Source organism: Clupea harengus, chromosome 10 (assembly GCF_900700415.2).
Source record: "Clupea harengus chromosome 10, Ch_v2.0.2, whole genome shotgun sequence".
Lineage (NCBI taxonomy): Eukaryota > Metazoa > Chordata > Actinopteri > Clupeiformes > Clupeidae > Clupea > Clupea harengus.
Genome location: NC_045161.1, coordinates 1,133,463 through 1,148,873, shown reverse-complemented (window position 1 = coordinate 1,148,873; position 15,411 = coordinate 1,133,463). Strand labels below are relative to the sequence as shown.

Below are 15,411 nucleotides of genomic sequence, written 5' to 3'. Positions count from 1 at the left end.
GGTGTGGAATACCCTTTTTCATTATACAGATGTGGAATACCCTTTTTCATTATACAGATGTGGTTCATTCACATTCTCTAGCCTGCTACTTGTATCGTGTATCGTTACACCTGAATCTAGGGAGATTGCATTATTTTTGTATTTAAATATCAGATTGGATATGTTGTTGATGCAATAATTATGCAGATTACGTCTCTATAATCATCCTGGCAATTTGCACAGGCATATTTATTTTCATTTTACAAATAGTGAATCAAATAAATGCGATTTAAATAACACTATGATACGTTAAGGAAGCCTGCCTTTGATAGTTTGTGAAAGGTCAGGCTGGGTCAGAGACAGGCACAGCTGCTGCCTGTGGTATTAGTCTGGTAAATCCTGTATGATGGGCTATACAGGTGTCTTTCTATTTTGTCCATTATTGTGTGATTTGTGGGCAATTCAAATACATCAATATAGCTTACTGCATCATGCGTTGATGTGGTGTGACTCCTGTACTGTACACAATCTACAGGTATTAAACGTGTCACATCAGCACAGGGTGGCTGGACTGTGAGTTACTTCCTGCTGTGCGTGCTGCATGCGCCCGGGCGTTGGAGCGCCCAGGAGGCTTTTGTGATGTCATAATTATTGATTTGATTCGTCCATGCTCATTCTCTCACTATTATGCACCGCTATGCGCTACATCTAGTTTGTATTCCCATTAAGTGGAAACATTAAAACACACTGATTTAATCTAGACAAGTAAAGACATACATCATTATCAATATGTTTTTAGACCCCGTGGCATGGCTTTAGGGACCAGGGGTGGGTTTCCCAATAACAGACGTAGCATTTAGCATCATAGGGTTTAGCATCATAGGGTTTTAGGACTAAGACTTGAAAAGGTGTACCTTACTTACGTTGTTTACTTTCTACACACGTTTCTCAAACCATCTCTTAAGAGTTCCCCACGAAGAAGACACCTTCCTTTATACACCAACGTGGCTGTATCCATGTTTCTGGAGCACAGGTGATCATTATTAGAAAGAACATCCACATGGTAAGCTCAATCCAGTGGCAGTAACGATGGACATAGGCATCACATTAGACATCCGAAACAATGATTAGCACAGCAGACAATATACACTGAGAACAACATTTCCAGACAGTATTTACAAGAGATTGACACAGGAGATTTAAGTGCAGGGTCCTTTGTCAGGGTTGGACTGAATGAGTAGTGGGAAACGGGGTTTTTGAAAGAGGATGTTTTGTCAGGCAGGGACCTATAGTACTTCCTAGAAGGCCTCGGCTGGAAGAGGTGATGAGCAGGGGGAACGGGTTTTTTGTAACTGTACTATCTCTATACTTCTTATTTATTTTGACATTTTGAGTGTTATTTCATAATGATAATGATGAGACTAACAACCTGAAATCATGTCTGTCAGGTGTGTGTGTGTGTGTGTGTGTGTGAGAGAGAGAGAGAGCGAGTGACTCACATGACTGTTTTGTACATTTCCTGACCCTACAGGACCTGACACAGGCCTTCGTACTGTGGAGATAAAACGAGTAAGGGAAACAGAAATACATAAAGTCTTCAGTGTAGTGTGAAAAATTCCCCTTTCATCATCTTAGGTTGGGGATATGGAACTCTCTGTAACCCTGTTCTGCCACACTGACTTTGTCTTTGCATTAACTCTTCTCTCTCTCGCAGGGTCCTAATGACGCCCTAGGCATCAGTATAGCAGGAGGGAAAGGCAGTCCTTTGGGGGATATCCCCATCTTTGTGGCCATGATCCAAGCCAATGGCGTGGCAGCTAAGACACACCGACTCAAGGTACAGCAGTCTTTTCATTTTACATTGAATGTACTAAACCTGCGGCTCATCCCATAATCAGTGCATGCCCCTCTAACTGTGATGTGCGGCGCTCGCAAGCACAATTGAATGGAATCATGGGACCTCCAACCGGTAGAAAAGGAAACCAATGTTTAGCATTCAGGGAATATATATACAGTACATGCTAATAAGTTGTCATCTAATATCGAGAGATATTACAGGGCCCTAATTCTACACCAACTCAGATAATATTTCGGTGGTATAACAAACTAAATCAGTTCTGTAGCAGCTACTAAAAGGGAAGTTGATCAAGTAAAGAAGAGATGGCAAGACATAAAAAGGCGACCTAAAGAAAATTAAACTGGTGCCCGGAATACTTATTTATGTGTGTTCCCTATTCACACATCAAACATGCAATCTAGATTGCCCCTGCTTTTGGAAAGCAGAAACATTTCACTGCAAAACTGCTGTTTTTATACATACAACGGAATACCTAATCAGCTGCTGATTGCCCCAGAAACTCCCTCTTTTCCCACGCCCCCCTCTTGTGCAGTAGTAGGAAGAGCACAACTTGTCATTGTGCGCTCCTGCAACAGGTCCAATGCAGTTTGAGCTCCTGCTACAGGCCAAATGCAGTTTGAGCTCCTGCTACAGGCCAAATGCAGTTTGAGCTCCTGCAACAGTGCAGTTTGTGCTCCTGCAACAGGTCCAATGCAGTTTGAGCTCCTGCAACAGGCCAAATGCAACAGGCCAAATGCAGTTTGAACTCCTGCAACAGGCCCAATGCAGTTTGGTGTCCCCATGTTTATTCACATAGCTTCTTACATACTGACTAACACGTCTATCACACAGGGACGTAGATTTGGGCGACTTGGAACGCCATAGACTTTGGTTATGAGTCTAGTTGCAAACTGAGGTTTGTATTGTTATCGTCATGTTATTTATGCTGATGGACAGATAGCAGCTAGTCAACATATCTTTCTATTAAGGTGTGGATTTTGTCTTCTGCAACTGACTTGGGACTCATATGACTGCTCAGTATAAATTTACTAAATACAGTTAAGACATGAATTTATAGACAGAAGGATCTGGAAAGGCCAGTTTATGAAAATGTTTTTTAAAGAACCCAGAAAGGATGCACATTGAATATTGAGGGGAAGCCTGTTCCATAGTTTAGGGGCTAGTTTTGCTAGCTGCGAATGATTGGTCACCCTTGGATTTGAATCTAAACTCTGGAACAACCAGCAGACTTTGATTCAAAGATCTGAGCAGTTCTAAGGGAATATAGGAGTAGAGAAGCCATGCAGTGCTTTGTAAGTAATCAGCCGAACCTTAAAGTTGATGCGATAATGTACTGGAAGCCAGTAAAGTGAGGCTAGAAATAGGAGTAATATTCTCCAATCTCTGAGTTTTGGTTAATAGCCTGGCTGCTGAGTTGTGCACCGTCTGACATTAAGCAGCTAAACTGGGCATGGCAGTAGTCAAGTCGCTTCATTTATAGCTAATATTGTTCTTATTTTAGAGATTGTAAAGGAAGGTCTGGATCAGTTTCTCTGTATGATCTGTATGGTCCTGAAAAGGGGCAATCAAGCGAGTTTAGAGTTTTGGACCAAACTAAATGATCTCAGGAAAAGGGTTGAGCCATCATGATGATTGCCTTCATCTATGCATTTTTGAAGAGTAGCTCATTTATTAACCCTTGTGGGTTTGACAGACATTTATAGCAGGGTGTCATCAGCAGAGCCATGAAAATAAATATTGCATTTGTATATAATGACTCCAAGTGGAAGTATATTAAGAGAGAATAAAACTGGCCCTAAAATAGAGCCTTGAAGAACACCTAAATTTAGGATGGCTGTAGTAGAAAAAAAAAATCCAAAAGAAGCTAAATAACTGTCAATTGGTCAGGTATGAAGAGACCCTGTCAGGGGCTGTCCCAGAAATGCTGACCCAATGCTTGAAACATCACTGTCAGGTCCAGCAGTACCAGCATAGAACATTCTTCTGAATCAGAGGTCATCAAGAGGTCATTTGTGACCCTGAGAAGGGCATCTTAATTTGGGGGCCAAACAGTGGTGCTGCGTAGGCACCATTTTGTTTCTGCCTTTTCTTAAGCATCTTCTTCTTTCTTCTGCCATTGGAGTCTATGGCAGCCCCTAGAACTGTATGGTCAAATGTTTTGAAATTTGGCACATAGTTCCATGATTCTTTTCACCATGTTTCATGTCTGTGCCTTGAGTGCTCTAGCGCCACCATTGGGTCAAAGTTTGAGGTGCATTTAAGCATGTAACTTTTGAACCATATACCGTTGGATTTCTTGGAACAAGTTGAGTTCAACACATTCTATGACGTCAATTTCAGCCATCTAGTGCTAAATTAATATAAAGTATTTTGAAATCAACAAATATAAAGAACCTGATGAACAGTAGGCCCTTAAAGGCACTTGGAAAGTGGCCCTAGGTCCTGCCTGGATGCACTACCAACATGTATCTAAAGCGTGTGTGTGCTAGCTCTGATTGCTGCCTGGATGCACTACCAACATGTATCTAAAGCTTGTGTGTGTTAGCTCTGATTGCTGCCTGGATGCACTACCAACATGTATCTAAAGCTTGTGTGTGCTAGCTCTGATTGCTGCCTGGATGCACTACCAACATGTATCTTAAACTTGTGTGTGCTAGCTCTGATTGCTGCCTAGATGCACTACCAACATGTATCTAAAGCTTGTGTGTGCTAGCTCTGATTGCTGCCTGGATGCACTACCAACATGTATCTAAAGCTTGTGTGTGCTAGCTCTGATTGCTGCCGCTCCTCCTAGGTGGGTGACCGCATTGTATGCATAAACGCACAGCCTCTCGATGGACTTTCCCATCCGGAGGTGGTCAACATGCTGAAGAATGCCTATGGAGACATCATCTTACAGGTGCATACACATACTTACAGTGCATACTTGGACATCAACATGCAGGCAATCACACATGACACACGATTATATGTTATGAGGTTGTGAGTTTTTACACTATGTGCTATTTGGTCTGGATACAATGACCATAAAATGTAAAGCCTTTAAACTCTCCTGGGGCTTCCTTTGAATGAAATGACTTACAGACACTTTATTGATGCCAAATTAAATGTAAAATAATTTAAACTGCACAGAGACAGCACAGATTTCCGCACAGATGAATCTCTCATGAATATTTGCCTGTTTGTAACGATGGTGTTTGATGCTTGCGGGCGTACTTTGTGCATTGCACCTACAAACATATGGCCTTAGAATCCAGAGGTGAGGAAGTGTGTTCATGTGGATGCGGATGTGGATAAGTAAACTTTAGTAACCACATCGAAGCAATAACCAAACTGGTCATTTATCATCTTGAACATACAGCCAGAATCAAGGTTTATGTGCTTGTCCACAGTTCATTTCTAACCATGTTACTTTGTGTAGAATGTAGGCTGCCTTTAATTGTAAGGAAGGCAACATTTTTGATGAACAATAACTGTGAGGTTTTGTTGCCAGTTCCTAGCCAAAATCGATACATGGAATATACATTAACAACGCAGGTATTGGGCTTGCAGGGCCTTGCTAGATAAAGGGTGAGCAGAAAGGATTCATATATAATATCGGGCTTCTACAAGTTTGATTTATATTATTTACATTATGTAAATGTGTGAGAGTTTTGTGTGATGTGCTTATGTGAGCACACATATGAATGTGGCTGTGTACTGCTGTGAGCGTGGTGTTGCACACATATGAATGTGGCTGTGTACTGCTGTGAGCGTGGTGTTCCAGTGCTGTGTTTGGTGCTGTGTCATTTGGCCAGTGTGTGTGCTGTTATATTATCAGCTGGAGAACAGGCGGCTGTCATTTGTTGGCACCGTCAGTGATAATCCGTGGCCTTTATGCAAATAGCTGCTTATCAGAGGCACTCCAGCCCAAACGCAGAGGCTCCTGCGCCGTGCCGATTACACCTCACGCTCGCCGCCCCCCCGTCCCTCACTCAGCTGCTCTCTCTTTCTTTTCACCCCTTTTTCTCAAATACCTGAATTTAAAACCCCACTTTCTGTAAGATTTAGGCATGTTGCAATGCATGAGTCCTTCAGTTAACATCGAAAAAGTCTTTTGGTAGATATGGCCAACATGGGCAGATTGTTGTGGAGTTAGAATAACAGATAAATGTCACATGATTCAAGAATGTATGCGTGGTTCACAAATAAATGTCATGCAATTCACAAATGTATTTCCTGATTCACATATAAATGTCACACGATTTACAAGTAAAAGACCCATCTGTCTGGGTTCAACCGGGTTGGTCCAATGATTACCCAGCAGTTAAAACAACCCAATTTGGAAGGTGGGATGATTGGCGATTCTTTCAGATGTTGATTCTTCAGGCATGTTCAATCACGTATGAAAGGGGGTTTAAAATTCTAAACACGTTACATTCCCACTTGGTGGGCAGCTACCGGACGTCATTAAAACATGGATTCCTCTTTGTGTAATAAGTTGAATGCAGATGTACATTATGGTGCAGAAGTCCATATAACTGGACCCTGTGCAGATGGAACACAATGTGGTCACGTTCAGTCGAACCCTCAAATTTACATCTGTGTGATTGGCTGCAGAGAATGTCCTTTTGGGGGGAAAAAATGCATTTGTCAATCAAGCTGTGCCAGGAAAGACTCCAAATCCACAAACAAATTTGTGTTCACAAATGCCAAGCAGTTTGTAAATGCACATTAGTCAGTCTGTAAATTACATTTGTGGATCGTGTAACATTTATATGAGAATCAGGAAATACATTTGTGAATTGCGTGACTTTCATTTGTGAATGTTGAAACTATTCTAACTATTTTCTGTATTTATTGTTTTGTGTTTTCGGTTGTATGTTTCAAACTTGGTGCTGCCTTCTTTTGGCCAGCGTTGGCTTGGAAAAGAGACCTCAATACAACTATCCTGGCTGGTGCAATAAAGGACAAATACAATTCATTTTCTAAAAAGTTGCTTTTCATTTTAGTTTTATGCCCTGTGGATGTACTCTTTGCTCGATCACGTAACGATTGTGGATGTGCCTGCAGGGCAGTCTAATGAATATGACATTTAGTTTCAGTCATCCAGGTAAAAACATAGAACATTACACCCACAATATAAGACCCATCTGTCTAGATGCTGATGGACACTGACCTTTCCTGTCCAAATAATAATTATGGTCAATGAACTTAGTTTGCATTTTGGCAACTAAATAAAGATATAATTATTGCATAAGGTTGTCAAGAATGCCTGCAGACTTGTAATCTTGAAGCTTCATTATCAAGTATTATGCTTCCTTTTACATATAGCCTATGTATCTGAATTGTGTGTCATTATTGTAGGTAGTATGTTGTTATAGTTTTGTACAGTACAGAATAGCCTACCACATCCAACTGCTTCCTTGGCCAGGCCTTCTCCGTCCATGTTTGGAGGTTCACCATAGACGACTCCCCTCAAAAGTCCTGCTCTGTCTCCCCATGCACATCCCTCAAGACCTTGGGAGCAGAGTGGCTCCATGATGAATGAATGTCCTGGGCAGGGCCGGACCGAGCACATTTGGTGCCCTAGGCAAGCTTCCCCCCTGGTGATCGGATTTTCACTCCCAGTAGCATAGAATAATAATGACACATAGCCCATAAGACTGCTGTGCAGTGCGAGTGAGAGGCTGCCATGTTCACACTGTGTAGCCCACTATCTGTGTAGCACTTTTAGGCTACTAGTCAGCAGTGTTTCAATGGTCAGCATCACTGAACAACTGGTATTCGCTTCACTGCTGGTCAGCACACTAGAAAATAAATGAATGATTTTACCCCAGGAAAACAACAACAACAACAACAAGGCTGACTTCAGTCAGTTTTTATTCGCACAAACGACACACAGCAACACACACGTGCATATATAGTGGCGACACAGGACACACACGTGTTTTATGCCCTGTGGACACACACGCACACGCACACGCACACACAGGCCTGAGGTCGCAGTGAATTTAATCTCTGCATTTCTCCCATCCTGGACTGTCCTTCCTCCAGGACCCCCCAGGAGCAGTGGGCAGCCTTTAAGCGCCCGGAGACCAAGTCAAGTGACCCGTCTTGGTCAGGGACGGACAGTTCAGTTCTTCTGCATGTTTTTCTGTTGGGGTTCTTAGTGGAGGAAACCCCTTAGTGAACACGGGGAGAACATGCAAACTCCACACAGAAAGGCCCGGCGATAGCCTGGGAGATATCCCAGGTGTGAGTGTGCTCTTGCTAACTGTGTGTCTCCTCTAACAAAGTGAATCTAGTTGGGTCAAGCGTTCTTAGCTGGGAAGCCACAGACAGAGAGAGCCAGCATCTGTTAGGTGTGTACTACCTGGCAATCCCAGTCAAAGTGTGCAACAGTGGGAATGGTCCTGGCAGGCTGGTTACCCCAGCCCCCAAACCTTCACTGACGTAAAACAACATGATAGGATAGGACAGCCTCAGGGGAGGAGAGGATGTTGGGAGTTCAGTCTGTTTTTAGCTGTTTGCTAAAGCGCTACAGCAATCTTGTTCATTGGGACCATTCACTTCCACTCCACCAGAATTGAGAGACGTAGGATCAGGGCTAATGTGCTATCACAGGGGCAAAACAAATACACAGGAGTCATTTAGTACCCTAATGTGCTATCACAGGGGCAAAACAAATACACAGGAGCACATTTAGTACCCTAATGTGCTATCACAGGGGCAAAACAAATACACAGGAGCACATTTAGTACCCTAATGTGCTATCACAGGGGCAAAACAAATACACAGGAGTCATTTAGCACCCTGCTTTTTCAGGATCCACTGAGAATACTTGGGATACTTTGTGAAATATACACTGCTGGATAGGGTTTATTTTGCTCACTCCAAACAGAAACACGGATCTTAAATATGTATAACCTCATTACCATGCTATTTGGTTGTCTGACATTACCAAGAATGGGCTGATGTAGTGTTTGAAACGTATGTGACGGAGAACATAAAGATTTAAAAGATCAGGGCATATGCTTCCATTTTTCGAGAGAGAAAACTAGACCCAGTTGTGTGCAAAGCAGGTTAGTGTAAGAATATCTTCTGTCTGGGTTCAGGAGACTCCTGGCTTCAGCTTGTTTTTTTTGCAGGCAAGGTGGTCTTCTCAGACAGAGTTTTAGAGTATACATACAACTTCCCCCCCCTAACTAAGATTCTATTACCAGCCCCAAATCAGACCTTAGAAATACATACATTGTATAAATTAGATAGACATACTACATTGAGATAACCAGCTGAATAGGTGCATGAATCATGGGCAGACACCGGCCCCGGTGTTCTGTCATGACAGAACCGTCTTCCCTCATAAGATGATTCCGAGTTACATTTGAATATCAAAGACCAGATTAGTCACATCTGAAGTTTGCAGTTGCTCTAGATAAGATGATGTGCTAATATACATTTCCAGTAGCTCTATTTCACATAATAGTGTGTGTGTGTCCCTCTTTCCATTCACTGTGTATGTTTGGTAGGTGATCGCAGACACCAACATCAGCGCCATTGCCAGTCAGGTGGAGAGCATGTCCCCGAGCCTCCGTAGCACTGCTACCCGCGAGGCCTTGAGCACGGACCCTGAGTGAGTGTACTCATACTTCACATACTCAAACCTTCATACACACTCACAATCAAATATACCAAGCAACACAAGCATGAAGAAACTAACTTACAAACAAACATACTGCTCACCAGCGTGTGGAATGTTTATTAAAAACATATATATTTTTGGTTTGTTTTTCAGCAACAGCTTTAACATTTCTTTTCTTCTGTAAGGACATTGCAGCAGGCAATGAAATCAGCCACTTTTTAAACCATTCAGTTGTACTGGCTGACTCTGTAATTAGGAATTAGAGCTGTCTCTATATCGTGTAGTGTCCTGTCACCATATGGTAGAACCACAGAGAAAATACAGAAATGCAAGTGTTGCCAGTTTTTATTTATTCACTTTCAGGAAGTTGTTTTGCCCCAAACCCTCTTTAATCTCTTAAAAAGAGTTTTGTCTGTGTGTGTGTGTGTGTGTGTGTGTGTGTGTGTGTGTGTGTGTGTGTGTGTGTGTGTGTGTGTGTCTGTCTGTCTGTCTGTTGGAAGGCCTCCAAAGCCAAAAAGCATCACATTGGAGCGGGGGGCTGAAGGCCTGGGCTTCAGTATCGTCGGGGGGTTTGGCAGCCCCCACGGTGACCTACCTATCTACGTCAAAACTGTCTTCAGCAAGGTAACATAACTGGGAGAAGGTGCACCACATTTACATACATTGGCCTTCTCTGCACTCCTCATCAATGTCAGTAGCGCTCTGTGTCTGTCCCTGCATCTGGGTGGTTTCAGAGGGTGGATTGACTTGATTAATATTAAGCGTTTAATAACAGGCTACAGTACATAACATGAGCTAGATGCACCACATTTACATTGGCCTTCTCTGCCGCTCCTCATCAAAGTCAGTAGCACTCTCTGTCTGTCCCTGCATCTGGGTGGTTTCAGAGGGTGGATGGGGTGATGCACATAACCCAGTCATTGATTGACTTGATTCATATTGAGCGTTTAATAATAGGCTACTGTACATAACATGAGCTAGATGAACATGCATTTTGATGTACCTTTTCTTTTTGATTTACCGTGCTTTTAAAGTGTCTACAACTCCAACACACCTTTATAAATAGGCCTAGCGCATGTCTTGTTTGGTTATTTTACTTGATAGCTGGGTTTAAGTGATACATAGATGCTTTCATTTACAAAAATGTGATGTGAAATATGTGATACATACCTGTCTTAATTTGAGACGATTCGTAATATAGTTCTCCCCTTGCTTTCATTCTCTGGTTTATAAAACATAAACATGGATACCATGGATTTTACATTTCAAATAATGAATTTGATCAGACACACTCAAAGGAGGTGTTGGTTCACGCTCTAAGGCACCAACATCAGCATTGTGTCAAGCACTTTTGGTAATTGGTCATTTTAGTAAAATGTTCATGTCAGTCATTTTGTCTATCTTAGTACATACTATCAGACAGCCATTGGACATAGAAGAAAGAGGTTGTAAAACAGATGTTTTTTACATGTCTGCATAACTCAAAATTCTGATCAGCATGCCTGATTTAGTTTACTTGGTTACCTAGTTTTCTTGATCACCTGGTTTTCTCTCTGTAGCAATTTTTTTTAATTTTTTTTTTGTTTTTTAGTACTTATGATCAAATGTCTGATTAAATCGTTTTAATTTTTTATTTTATTTTGTGCCCATATAGTGAGCTTAAACTTTACATATTGCTACCAGATAATGTTTTTGGAACTTAATTAACGCATACATTTTTACGATTGACTTGAAATAAAAAAAATTAAAAAAACACAATTAACGCAAATGCCTGGGTTTTGTTATTATTTCTGTTAGTGCATATGTAAGTGTTAAAATATCTTGGGGCAATGTACACCTGAGAGAGCTTAGTTGAATTCACAAGCTGGCAAGTTTATTGAGCAACAGCAATCATGGCCGTAGGAAATGCAGAAAGCCCGGCAACTAGTTGAGCTATTCTATATTGGGAATCATTTATCTCTGTATTGTTATCCAGTTGGTCTGTTTGTGTTGCCTTGTTGATATAATTCATGGGTATTATGCTGACATTAATAGGGTACTGGACCTGGTATATTATTTCCCACGGTGCAGTTCATGGTTGTGATGACACTAGTTAGTAAATGAAATGTGTTCTCTGTCTGGCCTGCAGGGGGCAGCAGCAGTGGACGGCCGTCTGAAGCGCGGCGATCAGATCCACTCGGTCAGCGGTGAGTCCCTGGAAGGGGTGACTCATGAGCAAGCGGTGGCTATCCTGAAAAAGCAGAGAGGGGCAGTCACCCTGTCTGTCCTGTCCTGACCTGACCACTTTAAAAACTCCACCCATCTCCCGTCCCACCGGGACACATGCCACAAGAAACACCACATCATCTTCATCATCTTCATCATCTTCACTCCAGAATGGATTTGGGATGCGTTTGGTTCCAACCTATGCAGCATTACATTCCCAAAACTTGAGCCCTTTAATGTACATGATCTTGACTGAGTGGACATCTTGAGCCCTTTAATGTACATGATCTTGACTGAGTGAACATCTTGTGAAGATGAATGAAGATATTACAATAACTGGAGACAGCTCCTCCTATGCAAGAGATGACATATACTGTATATCCCACATATAATCAGGACGCTCCAACCACACAAACGGAAATGCTCTCGAGGCCTATCCTGGATGGTGTGATGTTACGTTCCCACACACACTCAAGCTATTCAAGTGTTCTGTAACGCTGTCCTGATCTCAGGTCAGTGAAATCAGCTGAGCATAAATCATCAGAATGACTCCTGCATACAGAATCCCCACGTTGAATACAAAATATAATAATAGATAGCTTATCAGTAAGTAATTACTGATGGAAAACAATATGGACGATTGTCTTTGAAAAAAGCCTGTACAAATCACATAACCATGCTAAGCAAAAGAATGAATCAAGTGCTATTGTCTGACATTTAGATAGAAACACTCTTAAGATTGGCAGCCACACAATGCCTCTTTCATGCAATATGTTTTTACGAGTGCACATGTAGCCATAGAATCCTTTCAGTAATGTTGGGGGAGACAATTTAGAGGAATATCCACTATGCTGATTTCCTCAACCATGTCCTGTGAGATTTTGAATTTGGGTGTCTGAATATTTTATGCCATCACATTTGAGCAGTATTCTTTTCAGCTACTGATGTTGTGCTTTTAGGTTATAGCTTTTCTGTCATTATAGTAGCTAAAATGTCTAGAAATCCATCTGACTCATCACGGACAAGTACAAGTACTGTTTCGGTACTATTTCTCCTCACTTCATCATCGTGCTTCTTTCTTTGGAGGACATCTGAAATGTTTCAAGTTGTAGTATTCTGTCATTGAGTCATTCAATGTTAACAGTGTGAGGATCAAACATAGTACATGTGGAATAACACTCTTGTCTCTAGACAGCCAGCATCTCACTCTGTCCAGTATGGGATTTGGACAGACACTTTCTTTGAACAACGACTTTGATTTTGATATGGTCACTCAGGTGCTTGTGTCCGTAACTTGTGCTCACAATCACAGGCAGAAATACATCCAATCGAAAAAGTGTGCACATCCCAATTAAAGTGGCAGGCTTTTATGATGTAAAAAAAAAAAAAGGTTGAATAAGTGTTTACACCCTTTTGTAATTGGGGGTGTGGCTGTGTATATATTCAAGCTCATGTTAATTTATCTTCAGTATAAACCTGCCATTGAAGGACCGATAAGCACACATCACCAAATATATTGTCAAAATACACCAGTTAGAAAGCTAGCTAGCCTTAACGGTGCCAACTGTACTGATGTTGGTCGTTGCAAGACAACTCTTTTGGCTTTAGTTAGCTTGCTAGTTTTAATTCAATTCAGTTTTATTTATATAGCGCCAAGAACTATTTAAATTGTCTCTAGGCATTTGACAGAGCCCAGAGCCTGAACCCCCTAGAGCCTGGACCCCCTCGAGCGAGCACTAAGGTGACTGGAGTAAGGAAACAGGAAGAACAGGAAGGAACCTTGAACAGAACCTCAGCCCAAAGAGGGGACCCATCTGCTTGGGGGGGGGGGGGGGAGAGAAGGAGAAGAGAAAATCAGGAACAAGCAGATGGATACACACACGTATCAGAGGATAAAACATATTAGCACACATGCGCCATACGTACACAATACATGATTCCATGTAACACAAAACATGAACATGAAATGTACAGAATTAAGTATGCATAAAAATTGAGAGCCAGCAGTCAAAGTATTGTTTGTAGACCAGCTTAGTGGGTATACAGAGTCCTCATAATATTACTATATTACTATTATAAGGCTAAGCAGAGCAATGAAGCAGAAAACTATGTCAATGATGGCAATTGTTTATATTATATTAAGGGTAAAGGCATTCTATACATAAAACAATACGCACAATAGGAAGGCAATAGGCAAACGATCTAGAAAATTCCAAAAGAGAAAAGCAATATCCAAGAACAGGCAGTGGTCAAAGCACAGGTATATGAGCAAGAGTTAAAGTGAAAATGGCTTGAATAGCTATCCAACAGTTAGGGATGGGTTGCTCAACATCCGTCTCAACTTAACAAAGCAGCACTGCTTCAAAGCACTGCTCCAGAGCCTTGCTTAACACTTGTCACATGATCCTTGGAAACAAGGAAATGGAGCAAATGAAGCTTTGTCTCCAAAGATCATGTGACAAGTGTTAAGCAAGGCTCCGGAGGTCTCACCCGGAGGGTGTTTGCCCTGCCCTGTCCCATTGTAGGGGGTCCATGTCACGTGTTCACTGCAATGTAAAGCTTATGTGTTAAGATGCCTTGAATAATGTTTAAAGATGTGTTTTGTTGTTATTTTGGGCCTATATGAATTGAGCAAACTGTCCATTGAAAACAGTGATACACGGGGCTGTAGGAACCTCAGAACAACAACTTTTATTAGGAATGCAAATCAAATATATCTGTAAGAGGTGAATAAAAATGAAGCGAAATGCACTCAACACAAGTCTGAGTTCAAACCAGCGTGTAAAGCACCTGAATGACGGCACTCACAGTAGAAGTGTTATTGACCACCAGGTGTTCCGATAGAGGAAGCTGTCAAAACATTGAAGCTCCAACCCAGTTTTGTCACTGTCTCAAAAGCCGTCTTATATCCTTTCCTGACTACTTTTCCTTGACCTTGGTGGAAAACATCATGAGGTCAAGAAAAGATGTTTAGGAGAATTCATAAGAACTTAGGAAAAGACAACCACGGTGCTGAGAACCCGATTGCACTTACCCTAGGCTACATAATGATGCGATGGCAGATACTATTGACGTGGGTCATGTGGATAATTTGTTGTTGCTACTGCAAGAAATGGATGTTGGATGCCATTATCTCCTTTCCTTTTGTGAAGGATAGTGTAGTGTACCCTATGCTAAAGGAGAGAAGAAAGGATAGTCCAGTGTACCCTATGCTAAAGGAAAGAAGAAGCACTTTCCCTTCAGCATATTGGCCCAATCCTAATGTCCCCCCTAAGCCCTGAACCCTCACAGCCTTCATTGACTTGACTGGTAAATGATGGAGTGGATTAGGATGCAAGGGCTCGCAATGGTATAAATAGGAAAGGGACAGCATATTGCGCCATTCCAAGTTAATGGCGGACTTTTCATTTTTTTTAAATGCTTCTGTTTTATTATTATCTGTGCTGTTATTGCAGTGGCAGGCCTAAGCAAGGTAGTTTCCCACATCTTTAGAGCAGACCAGAGGCAGGCAGGTTGGAGTGTTCCACATCTTCAGAACAGACCAGAGCTTGGAGTGTTCCAACTGTGAGGAGTAAAATGCACACAGTGGGAATTGTTTTACAGCCTCTATGCAAACGTTAGACCTGTCTCAGGAGACAGGTATGACAGCTGAGGAGTGCGCCTGTTGAGTATGCATACATGGTGTTTACTTAAGCAATGCCCACATTTTGGGATCGCTCCACCCAAAAGCACTTAAGTACCTTCT

The 15,411-nt window shown here is 41.8% G+C and overlaps 1 protein-coding gene and 1 long non-coding RNA gene across 2 annotated transcripts in view; both read left to right on the top strand.

The window, feature by feature from the left end:
• LOC116217922 (inaD-like protein) overlaps positions 1–9,456 on the top strand; it is a 40,814-nt gene extending 31,358 nt beyond the window's left edge. The window contains exons 13-16 of the mRNA XM_031574808.2: positions 1,511–1,548; positions 1,694–1,816; positions 4,632–4,736; positions 9,349–9,456. Coding sequence (XP_031430668.1) covers positions 1,511–1,548; positions 1,694–1,816; positions 4,632–4,736; positions 9,349–9,456 — 374 coding nt within the window. The remainder of the gene's footprint in view (positions 1–1,510; positions 1,549–1,693; positions 1,817–4,631; positions 4,737–9,348) is intronic.
• Positions 9,457–9,967: 511 nt separating this feature from the next.
• On the top strand, positions 9,968–13,059 carry LOC105904628. The gene is made up of 2 exons (XR_004164468.1): positions 9,968–10,085; positions 11,590–13,059. It is a non-coding gene; the product is annotated as an uncharacterized LOC105904628 (long non-coding RNA).
• Positions 13,060–15,411: the final 2,352 nt, after the last annotated feature.